Raw genomic sequence first — 11,648 nt, 5'->3', positions numbered from 1 at the left:
GTTCTAGATTAGCAATAAGATTGAGGGACATGGTGACGACAAATGAAACTTTCATGGTATTTATCTTTATGTGGTGGTGTGGTTGGTTGGTTGTTTTTTAGCGCCGCATTCAGCAATATTCCAGCTATATGACGGCGGTCCATAAATAATCGAGTCTGGACCTGACAATCCAGTGATTGATATCATGAGCATCGATATACGCAATTGGGATACGATGACAGGCTTTAACCAGGTCAGTGAGCCTGACCACCCGATCCCGTCCGTCGCCTCTTACGACAAGCATAGTCGGCTTTTAGGGCAAGCATGGGTTGCTGAAGACCTATTCTACCCCGGATGTTCACGGGTGTAATAGAATGGAGATACATACACACGGGACACTCGCGGATGGGCGTCATATTGCGGGAATATTGCTGAGTGTGGCGTTAAAACACAAATACAGATTTATTTCTGAAACCATGGCATCTCGATGACACACAGTTCTGATACATTTCATCCTTGCTGAGTTGTAAATTATTTAAGCGCTCTTCGAATGACAATCCAGAATTATTTAATGTTATGTCTCTTAAGAATCTATCGGAAACATATGAAGTTGCTGCATGTCTTTATTTGCATATATACGGTAAGGCAGCACACGAAATGAACCCTTTGAAAATGTGTTATCAGTGTAAGGGAAATAAGTCTGCAAGCCTTACTCACACATTGAGCATGGACACCGTTGTGAATGAAGACTGGGAAGTTACTGCTATTGACATTACACATACGTCAAAATTAACGAATCAGAAAACTCTCACCGTCAGAATATGCATGGTTGACAGTGTTTATTGTAGATGTAGATATTTCTAAAAAGTGAGTTTTGACATACTAGTATTCATTGACAAAATCGGTTTACAATTATACACGAGCAGTTGACGGGAAACAAGTCTTTATTGAGATTAAGGGAGGCAACTCTTTCCGCCTTAAAGCTGATACTGTGGTAGATGATATTCCCATGTGTGTGCACACAGATTCTCCCTGAAGTGTTATAAACTCGTGTGTAAAAGCCCCCCGCCCCTTCTAATGAACGTTATTACTGAAGGAGCCTTCCAATCCAACTGCGTCATATTCCATTTTAACCCTCTTATCCACGCTTATCCGATGGCGACCCCTTCGAAACCACCTGGTCAGACTTTTCCTGTCCCACCATAGCTCTCGTGCACCCGGCCAATCTCTCCGTGTCCCACCATAGCTCTTGTGCACTCAACCAATCTCTCCGTGTCCAACAATATATATCACGTGCATTCAACATATCTCACGTGCACCCGGCCAATCTCTCCGTGTGCCTCCATATCTCACGTGCACTCAACCAATCTCTCCGTGTGCCACAATATCTCGCATGCACCTGGCCAATCTATCCCTGTCCAACAATATCGCAAGTGCACTCGGCAAATCTCTCCCTGTCCCGCAATATCTCAAGTGAACTCTACCCATCTCTTCCTGTCCCACCATATCCCACGTGCACTCGGCAAATCTCTCCCTGTCCCACCATATATCAAGTGCACCCGGCCAATCTCTCCTTGTCCCATTTAAGCCCACGTACACTCGGCCAATCTCTCCCTGTCCTACCATATCTCACGTGCACCCGGCCAATCTCTCCCTGCCCCACCATATCCCACGTGCACCCGGCCAATCTCTCCCTGCCCCACCATATCCCACGTGCACCCGGCCAATCTCTCCCTGCCCCACCATATCCCACGTGCACCCGGCCAATCTCTCCCTGCCCCACCATATCCCACGTGCACCCGGCCAATCTTTTCCCTGTCCCACCATATCCCACGTGCACCCGGCCAATCTATCCCTGTCCCACCATATCCCACGTACACCCGGCCAATGTCTCCCTGTCCCACCATATCCCACGTGCACCCGGCCAATCTCTCCCTGTCCCACCATATCTCACGTGCACTCAGCCAATATCTCCCTGTCCCACCATATCCCAAGGGCACCCGGCCAATATCTCCCTGTCACACCATATCCCACGTGCACTCGGCCAATATCTCCCCTTCCAATAATATCTCGCATGCAAACAGCCAATGTCTCCCCGTCCCTCCCTAACGCACGTGTACACGACAAACGTCTGCCTGCCCTTCCTAAATCATTAACATCACACCTCATTTCACACTTACAATTCCATAATTCATTTAATATCCACCTCGTGCAAGAATAACAAAAGAATCAATCAATAAGTAACATTTTATTCAGGTTCCGAACAAGGGTGGCATGTCAAGAAACTCATGACTGACAAATATTTTACAATGTGTTGTCTGTGAGCGAATAGATAGCACTGTTATCTTGTATTCATTCATATTGCGGTGAAAGACGCCATCAGTTGGTCATTTCATTGTAACTACCTCTGGGCGTACCAGGGCGTGGTGCGTGATGAGTTAGCGCATCCACTAGCCCAACTGTACGGCTTATATAACGAATCGTCAGTTAAATGCGTCTAGAGATACCCTGGGCTTCAGTAACTAGACTTCACATGCCCATATTCCGATATCTGTAGGTGTATTTCTGAGCAATATATCAATGTTAAAATGATGTCGGTTTGTCAATCTTTACGGCTGATCTCAGTTGGGAATGAAAGCCGATTTCGCTCCCCACACTCCCTCAGAAAAAAAACATTGTAAACCAGTTGAAATATACAAAAGAATATATGTCTCCCCGGAATTCACAAACAGGCAGGGCGTGGTAGAACGTGCTGTAAGTTTTTAATGAACACTGGATATGGTGCTCCGGTTCTTGGCTCTGAGTTTGGACAGTGCATTCTCCGCAGAATCAGCTCTCTCCTCCGCATCATCCAGCAGCTGCTGCACCTGCCGGTACTTGTTCAGGTTGATGTTGGCCAGTTCCTCCTGCAACATCACAAGCCAACATATCATTGTCAACTTCATCACATTCCTTGACCCTAGACACACTTTTCTGATTGGTCAACCCTGATCATATTCAGGTACCGTGACCAAAGTCACACTTTTATTGGTCAAAATTGATCATTTCCAAGTACCGTGACCCTAGTCACGCTTCCAATGGTCAACATGGATCCCTTTCTAGTACATGACCCTAGTCACACTTTCATTGGCCAACCTTGATGGCCTTCAAGTACGTGGACCCTAGTCACACTTCATTGGTCAAACTTCATCACCTTCAACTACCTTGACCCTAGTCACACTTCATTGGTCAAACTTCATCACCTTCAACTACCTTGACCCAAGTCACTCTTTCATTGGTCAAACTTCATCACCTTTAACTTCTGTGACCTGAGTCACTCTTCCATTGGTCAAACTTCATCACCTTCAACTACCTTGACCCAAGTCACACTTCATTGGTCAAACTTCATCACCTTTAACTTCTGTGACCTGAGTCACACTTTCATTGGTCAAACTTCATCACCTTCAACTACCTTGACCCCTAGTCACACTTTCATTGGTCAAGCCAAATAGATCTATCAGAAAAACATGATCCCATTCTCAGTTGTATTGCTTAAGCCAACCATGACTACTATAATTAACAAACCCTAAATCTAACAAATTTTGTTCCCCAAATTAATGCTAAAACAGGGACTATACTTCACAGAACTAGGCCGATTTCCAGTATTCAACAAAGACCTCGTAAGTCGTGTATAAAGTGTGATACTGAGACGTTTTCTCTGTCATTGTGGGTTTCCATTAACTGTAAGACGAATAGACTTCATAACATTGAAAAAGCAGGCGCACAAAGGGGTGTTTCAACCATTTGATTCAAACTTGCTGGGACCACCAATTTGCCTGAAACTAATTCGTTTTTAATCTTGAAAAAACTTGCAACGAACGAACTTACCGCCTCTTCTGTTTGTACTTTGAATGTCTTAATCTTGCCGTTGAGTTTGTCCACGTAGTCTTTGAGTCTCTGTTGGTTCTTCTTCTCCTCCTCGGCCAGGAAGGAGATCTCCTTCAAGGCCCTTTCAGCCTTGCGAGCCTGCTTCTGGGTGTCGGAATGGCGGCGTACCTCGTTCTCCAGATCACCCTCCACCTGGTGGAGCTATAAATACAACACAGTCTGTGAACATTGCCTACAATATCTGTTCCATGTGTGTATGTGAACTTTGGGGAGAAATGGGAGAGTTATGTAGGATAAACGTACTGCATTTTTGTTGTAGAGCTAAGCTATCTGTAGATTTAACCGCGCCTAATGTAATTTCGTACCGAAAGCGCGACGTGAGGTTTCAAATGTTAAATTTAGCATGGTTAAATCTACGGGTAACCTATCTCTAGGTAAAATTTAATTTTGTTTATCTCAATTCTATCATAAGGGAATAAAGGGCGAACTGTTTGGTTTTAGCAAGTATATTGGGTAAAGCAGCACAGGTTGAGCTCGAGCACGAACTCCCTATAAAAAACAAAATACTGTGCTGTGTATGCTCAAGCAGTGTTTTGTAACCCGAGATATTCCTCTAAAACATATGGGCGGCACTGAAAACATGTAGCATAGCATCCGTGTTGTCTCCTAATAGTACCAAATAGTGGCAAAATGTTATCATGGCATTAGAGCCTAAGGGGTGTTCATGCTCGTCACTCCCAAACAAACGCCCGATATAGACGTACTGGACAGGCGAATAGATTACATCTGGCCATACCAAAAAGAACAACGAGCTATAATTTGAAATGTGATTTAAAGGTTGTGTTACCCACCTTCTGTTCTAGTTTTATGGTGGCCTTCTTGGCTTCCTTGACCCCGGTCGCCTCCGCCTCCTCAGCCCGAATAATCAGCTCCTTCACCTGGCTCTCCAGGTTCCTACGTGCCTTGTCCAGGGACTGGGCGTGGTCCTGTTCGTTACGGAGCTCTTCGGAGAGACGCGTGACATCCACAATGGCGCGCTTATAGTTTTCTGCAGCCGAACGGGCGTCAGTGCTCAAATCCTCTAGGTCGCCCTGTACAGAACCAATGGTGTTATAGTTCATTGTAAGAGTTCTTTTAAAGGTTTAGCTAAAGGGAAACTGTCTGTAACGTTTCTATGGCTCTATACGAGCGAGAAGAAGTGGTCATTTTTTGGCATACAGTGTCATTTAGGTATTACTGGTTCCGTCATAGAATAACTCCAACACACAAAGCGTGTGTCGGATAAGATGGGTAAATGAGAATCCTTAAAGAAATAACTAGTTGCGTTCCACATAGTAAACGTAAAGGTATGTTACGCTCGGGCCAATTAACCGTAATTGAAAGTCCACTTTGCTTGACCGAAGGTTATGATTTTTATCAATCAAGCAGGTACTGAAAGCCGTAATTACATATACCTCTAATCACGTTCGGCTCTATACTGAAAATGAGTCAGGGTGTAGTGTAGTCTCTCTTTAAGCAGCTTATTGAAACTCCTTTGCGTTGAAGAAGAAGTATGTTAATAAAGTCACATTCCCTCCTCACCTGCATGGCTGAGATATCAGTCTCCAGCTTCCTCTTCTGTCCAGCTACGGAGCCCAACTGGGCAGACAGTTCGTTGATGCGGTCGCTGGCCTCTTGGCATTCTCCCTCAGTGACTTTGCGAGCACGTTCAGAAATCTCCAGAGAAGCCCGGAGTTCCTCACACTCCGAGTTCAGCAAGTTGTAGCGCCTCTCGGCAGCTACCACAGCTTCGCGAGCCTCGTCCCGTGCATGTTGTGCATCCTCAACCTGAGACTGGACCTCCTGTTGGGAACATGCATCAAGACAGGTCTTCAGATCAGGTGCTGACTCAAACGCATCAGCCAATATTCTAGGAAATTGTTGAAAATTCCGATTTTAACAATCCACTGTTGTTACTGAGTATGTGTCTCATTGTTTTCTGTAATCAATCTACCATCTTGCAGCAGATGATTACAAAATGGATCAGAGCTTTAAACCAGATACTAAGACATCAAGAGGATTTCAAGAAAGATAGATCTAAAAGGGTTACGCCAAGTTTCAACGACTCGATGGGGAGGAGTGAGCGAGTGAGGATGTTTTTACGCCGCATTTAGCAACATTCTAGCAATATCACGGCGTGGGACACCAGAAAAGGGCTCCACACATTGTTCCCAATTGGGGAATCGAACCCGGGTCTTCGGTATGACAAGCGAACGCTTTAACCACTGGGCTATTCCGGCCCCCTGATTGGGAGGGGACACAATGGACATGTTTCACAATTGCCAATGTGATATACGTTACAAGTGAATGTAAACTACCCCACTAGTAGGCCTATCAGGACACAACGTACACTGATCTGCTGCTGGAATCGCTTGGCATTCTTCTCGGCGTCAGCACGGCCACGGTTGGCGCTGTCCACAGCCACCTCCAGCTCATTGATATCCTGCTCAAGCTTCTTCTTCATCTTGGTGACCTCAGCTTTGCTCTTTGTCTCAGCGTCGAGGCTGGCCTGCAGGGATTCAACAGCTTTCTGGTGATTGCGCCTGTAAGAAATATATGGAAAACATCAAATCATTAATATTCGTTTCTTCCAAAAAAGCAATTAATTCAAAGCGCATATTTATCTTATAAAAAGGACACTTACTTTGTACCACCAACCAATATTATACTTTTTCCTCCTTGATTGTATTAGAACAGCATCTTTTTAAGCTGACACAGCATATCGGGCATTTTCAAATTTTTCACTTTTGTTTTTAAATTCGATTTAAATCATGATAAATGACCTTGAGAATATTTGCTGGGAACATACTAGTATGTGTCGTGTAGCTAAATCAGTACTGCTCTATAACTATCATACCATTACATTGCCTACGTGTAATACAAGGGGATATAACTCATTTTAAATGTAGTGACGGTCCCTATTAAAGGTTGAAAAACACAGCTACAAGGGTCGACATTAATTAGGGCAGTGAAACTGTACCTGGAGCTCGCGAAATCGTCCTCCTTCTCGTTGAGGCGCCTGTCAATTTCACTGCGGACCTGGGCCAACTCAATCTGAGCACGGACAGTTTTGGCCTCTTCCTGCTCCAGACTGACTTCCGCCTCCTCCAGGGCAACTCGGAGTTCCTCCTTCTCGTTCTGGGCACGCCTGCGGGCCTTGTCAATCTCCAAAGCGCTGCGACCACCATCTGTCAGTTGATCTGTCAGATCACGGATCTCGTCTGAAGAAAGACACAGATTAGTGAAAAAGCAGTGGAATATTGGGCACATTTAGATCAGGCCGTTGGTGACATTTTACAATACTTATGATTCATTGACGTGTCAGCACAGTCAGTGTCAGCGAATGATGTAATCTTTCTGAATCAAATTATCAGTCTTGTTTGATCAGAAATGCATTACCTATCAGGGACTTGAAAAAGTTTAGGAACAATAAAGCAAGTGCAAAGTGAGGGACACCAAAGTGAGCCTGAACCCGTGTTGACCAAATGATATGACCTTGTATCCTGACGCTTCACATAATGGCACAGCTCTGTTAGAGACAACGTGGTATACCAGCGTGGAACAGATTTAGAGTCTTTGTCTTTCATGCCATGGAGTGTTCATGACAAGCAGCTCACCAGAGAGGTTCTTGTTCTCTCGCCTGAGAGCCTCTACCTCGTCATTAGCTTCGTCAACCTGGCTCCTCATACGGAACACGTCAGCGGAGGCGGCTCGGCTCTCCCTGTTGGCGGTGTCAAGTTCGTTCTGGAGGCCCTTCACCTTGCTCTGCCACTCAGTCACGGTCTTGTCGAATGCACGTTGCTTCCTCTCAAGGTTGTTAGCATTGGCGTTGGCCTATTGCAAATTGAATACCCATAAAACTACATTTATTCATCATTTGCGCCATCTTGTTTTCAACAGTATTTGATAGTGATTCATAAACACATGCTTATGATATAGTCGGAATCGTACAATGGACTATGATTATGGAAAGGTTGTCGCTTTTACATACATGATACTTTTGTACTGTCATGTATTAAAGATACCATTAGTTACCATGTTGGAGTTCGTCGAATAGTACAAATACAGTGAAACCGCACCCTGCACAAGAAGTGTTGTGAACACTCAAATTTACGTTCTGATGTCTGTTTACACATAATGGGACGTTACTCTGTACCCATGATTTGCTGATTTAGGAATGTGTTTATCTGTACGTTTAGGCCTGGACTAACAGGATCACTGAATCTCTAGCCATAGTTCAGCAGAACATAATTCGTACCCTATCCGCGTCAATCATGAGATCCTCAAGCTCTCCCTGCAGTCGGAATTTAGCTTTTTCCAGGCCTGTGACCTTGTTGTTGGCGGTGTCCAGGTTTTGCTCTGCTTCACTGAGTTTGCTTTGAAGACGGCGCCTTGTTTGGGAGAGAAGATACATTAGGTTTATTACAGAATACTTTGCAGATTCATGGTCCACGGCACATGGAAAAATAAGTTTCACACAGTGTAACAATACATGGGTGCAAACCTGGGTTGATGTGTTTTAATCACTAGACCATCCAACATATCCTCTGTTTGTTTGTTTGATTGTTGTTTAATGCTGCAATAGTCCAGCTATGTGACGATGGTCTGTAAATAATTGAGTCTTGAACAGACAATCCAGTGATTGATATTGTGAACAACGATCCACGCTGTCGGGGTACGATGACACGCAATCAACCAAGTCACCAAGCCTGACCATCCGATCCATTCGGTCACCTCTCACAACAAGCACAGGTTGCTATTCTGAGACTGATGAAACATAGTATCCCAATATCATCCACACTAACCATAAACCCTCCCCTGAAGATGATGTAGACATAACATGGTCATATTCACGGGAACATTTCTCTCTCAATGAATAACACTAAAAATCGACGTCGTCATGTACTATTATAAATAAGTGGTGTGGCAAGATCACCTTGCATCTTCGAGCTCATCAGTACGCGCTGCGCCCTCTGTCTCAAACTTGGCCCTCCACTGCTGCGCTTCATTGCTTGCCTTCGAGAGTTGCCTCTGAAGGGCACTGCGGCCATCCTGCTCCTCCTCAAGCTGGTCGCGGATGTTATTGAAGTCGGCGGACAAGTTGCGGTTCTCTGACTGCAGCTTCATACGGAGCTGTACAAATACGAATGATAACTCAGTTCCTATGGATCGCAGTCATGTTACATGTAAAACACATTTCAGGTCCATCCTTAATTTAGAATTTAAAACACTGTATGACAATTTGTATGACACGCTTGAAACAGATGTGCTCACTTTATGACACACTTGTAACAGTTGTGCCCATTGTATGGCACACCTTTTTTAACAGCTGAATTGGTCACAGCATATTTGACATTGGTATAGTATGGAGTGAAACTTACACGAGACTCATCCTCGAAACCTCTCTTTGCCTCTTCTAGGTTACTGCTTAGAGCTGCTTTGTCTTTCGTCAGCACACTAACGCGGTGTTCGGCATCCTCCAGCTGGCGTGTGAGGTCGCTTGCTTCTGCCTGAATACGATTCCTCTGAGATTGGAGATCAGCGTTCTGGCGGTTACTGTCTTCGATTCTAGAGTTCAGCTCAGACAGCTGAGCCTCCATCTGCTTTGATACTTTGTCAGAGACGCCCTGAAAAGAAGCGACATTTTATCTCCGCTTTCGTAACGTCCTATATCTCGAAACTTCATGCACCTGAAACGAGTTTATTCTTCAGCCTCGACTGATTTGTTTTAAATACTCAGATAGATTATTCCAAACCTACATACTGAAAACCTCGCTAACAAGGCCTACGACAATTATAGTTTGAGTTATCCGTAATCAGAAACAAGTTCGATGCCTACTACTAATTCGTCCGGACTTTTCACTGTTAGTTTGCCTTTTACGCCCGATAGAATTGGCTAAGGTTTCACTGTAGTTTATGCCTTCAGTTTATTATCGTAAACCACTAGAATGTAAATGTACTGACGACTGTCTTGGGTCTGGACTCTAGCTGTGACTGAAGTTCATCAATTTCGCTCTTCATCTGGTTCTTCTCCTTTTCAAGCCTACAAAGAAAATAAATAGTTTGACAACCATTGTATAGCAAACGTTTAAAACGAACAAATATTATTTTACGCTGCTTAGATTTGCATTGTATTACACAAATACATCCCCCTTGATGGATGTGGATGTCATTAGGCCAAACAAAAACTTACCTTTGCTTCACCTTTGTCAGTTGGTCCACCTGGTCGCCGAGCTCGTTAGCGGTGTCTTTAGCTTTTTTACGAAGGCTGGCAATCTGAGCTTCATTCTGAAGAGTTCCCTCCTCGAGGTCGCGGCGAAGCTTGGCGAGTTCTTGTTCTCGCTTTTTGTTCAAATCCATCTATAGCGACATACCACAGTCGATATTTAATACCCTTTCAAATATCTCGGTAAATATGGTGTCGATGTCATTATATCTACCTATTGCATAGTTCAACCCTTTAGATCAAGATTGGTAGATGTGTTTCTGAGCATCTTGTTAGAAGACTTGAAAGTTACAAAATTTAATGAAATACTAAAGCTCATATAACGAACGGTTGTTAGTTTTATATGGAATCGTTATACAAAGCATGTCAAAACACGGGGTTGTGTACTCGCGGGGTACGGAGTACGCTGACCACTGTGTCGGATTAACGAGACTGATAAATGAGTGATTTCGGTAATTCGTTGCAAATTAGGTGTGTCGGAGTCGGAGTGCGAGAATGTCGGATTAACGGGACTAAATAGCACTGAATCAATCGGTTCCCACCATTTGTGTCGGTTAAAGCCGAGTGTCGGATTAACGAGTGTCGGATTAACGAGACTTGACTGTATATTATAGCAATAACCCTCACCCCCATGCTCTTTTGTCAATTATCCGTTTATTTCCCAACACGTCCGTTTTTATAATAATCATTACTGGAACATTATTATAGGTTTGTGTTGGTCACAAGAAATGGCTGACCTGAACAGCTGTTGCACCTCCGGCCTCGTCCAGACGCATGGACAGGTCATCCAGCTCGCGAGCCAGCTCTGTTCGCTGCTTGTCGACCTACAAACACATTTGAATAACTTGTACTGACCACACCTCCTCATAGGACATCACAAAAATGCACACCTCCCCATTTATATAACACAAAAACTGACCACATTTCCCAATTTTGCATAATACATAACTGACGCACCTCCTCAATGGACATCACACACAAAAAGCACACCTCCCCATTACATAACACATATTGTCACCACACCTCCCCATTGTACATCACACACATACTGACCACATCTCTCCATGGTACTGATCACACCTCTCAATTGTACATCACACATATATTGACCACATCTCACCATTTACATAACACATATCCTGACCACACCTCCCCATTGTACACCATACCTATATTGACCACATCTCCCCATTTACATAAAACATATCCTGACCACACCTCCCCATTGTACACCATACACATATTGACCACATCTCCCCATTGTACCTCATACATATACTGACCACATTTCCCCATTGTACTTCATACATATATTGACAATACCTCCCCATTTACATAACACACATATTGTGACATCTCCCCATTTACATAACACACATATTGTGACATCTCCCCATTTACATAACACATATCCTGACCACGCCTCCCCATTGTACCTCATACATATATTGACCACACCTCCCCATTTACACAACACATATCCTTACCACATCTCCCCATTGTACACCATACATATATTGACCACATCTCCCCATTT

At 44.1% G+C, this 11,648-nt stretch overlaps 1 protein-coding gene across 2 annotated transcripts in view; it reads right to left on the bottom strand.

Annotated features, from left to right (window-relative positions):
• Window positions 1–2,212: 2,212 nt before the first annotated feature.
• Window positions 2,213–11,648, bottom strand: part of LOC139468355 (myosin heavy chain, striated muscle-like) — a 34,837-nt gene continuing 25,401 nt past the window's right edge. For both annotated transcript variants that reach the window (XM_071250269.1, XM_071250268.1), the window contains exons 24-36: window positions 10,849–10,935; window positions 10,079–10,245; window positions 9,850–9,928; window positions 9,267–9,512; window positions 8,822–9,018; window positions 8,144–8,276; window positions 7,503–7,719; window positions 6,866–7,106; window positions 6,236–6,428; window positions 5,428–5,688; window positions 4,698–4,937; window positions 3,847–4,047; window positions 2,213–2,885 (exon numbers count right to left, since the gene is read on the bottom strand). In XM_071250269.1, the coding sequence (XP_071106370.1) occupies window positions 2,742–2,885; window positions 3,847–4,047; window positions 4,698–4,937; window positions 5,428–5,688; window positions 6,236–6,428; window positions 6,866–7,106; window positions 7,503–7,719; window positions 8,144–8,276; window positions 8,822–9,018; window positions 9,267–9,512; window positions 9,850–9,928; window positions 10,079–10,245; window positions 10,849–10,935 (2,406 nt within the window). In that variant the 3' untranslated portion in view covers window positions 2,213–2,741. The remainder of the gene's footprint in view (window positions 2,886–3,846; window positions 4,048–4,697; window positions 4,938–5,427; window positions 5,689–6,235; window positions 6,429–6,865; window positions 7,107–7,502; window positions 7,720–8,143; window positions 8,277–8,821; window positions 9,019–9,266; window positions 9,513–9,849; window positions 9,929–10,078; window positions 10,246–10,848; window positions 10,936–11,648) is intronic.

Source organism: Haliotis cracherodii, unplaced genomic scaffold (genome assembly GCF_022045235.1).
Source record: "Haliotis cracherodii isolate W230 unplaced genomic scaffold, xgHalCrac1.p SCAF_2, whole genome shotgun sequence".
NCBI classification, from domain to species: domain Eukaryota; kingdom Metazoa; phylum Mollusca; class Gastropoda; order Lepetellida; family Haliotidae; genus Haliotis; species Haliotis cracherodii.
Note: the sequence above shows the minus strand (reverse complement) of the source record. Positions and strands in the feature narration are given on the sequence as shown.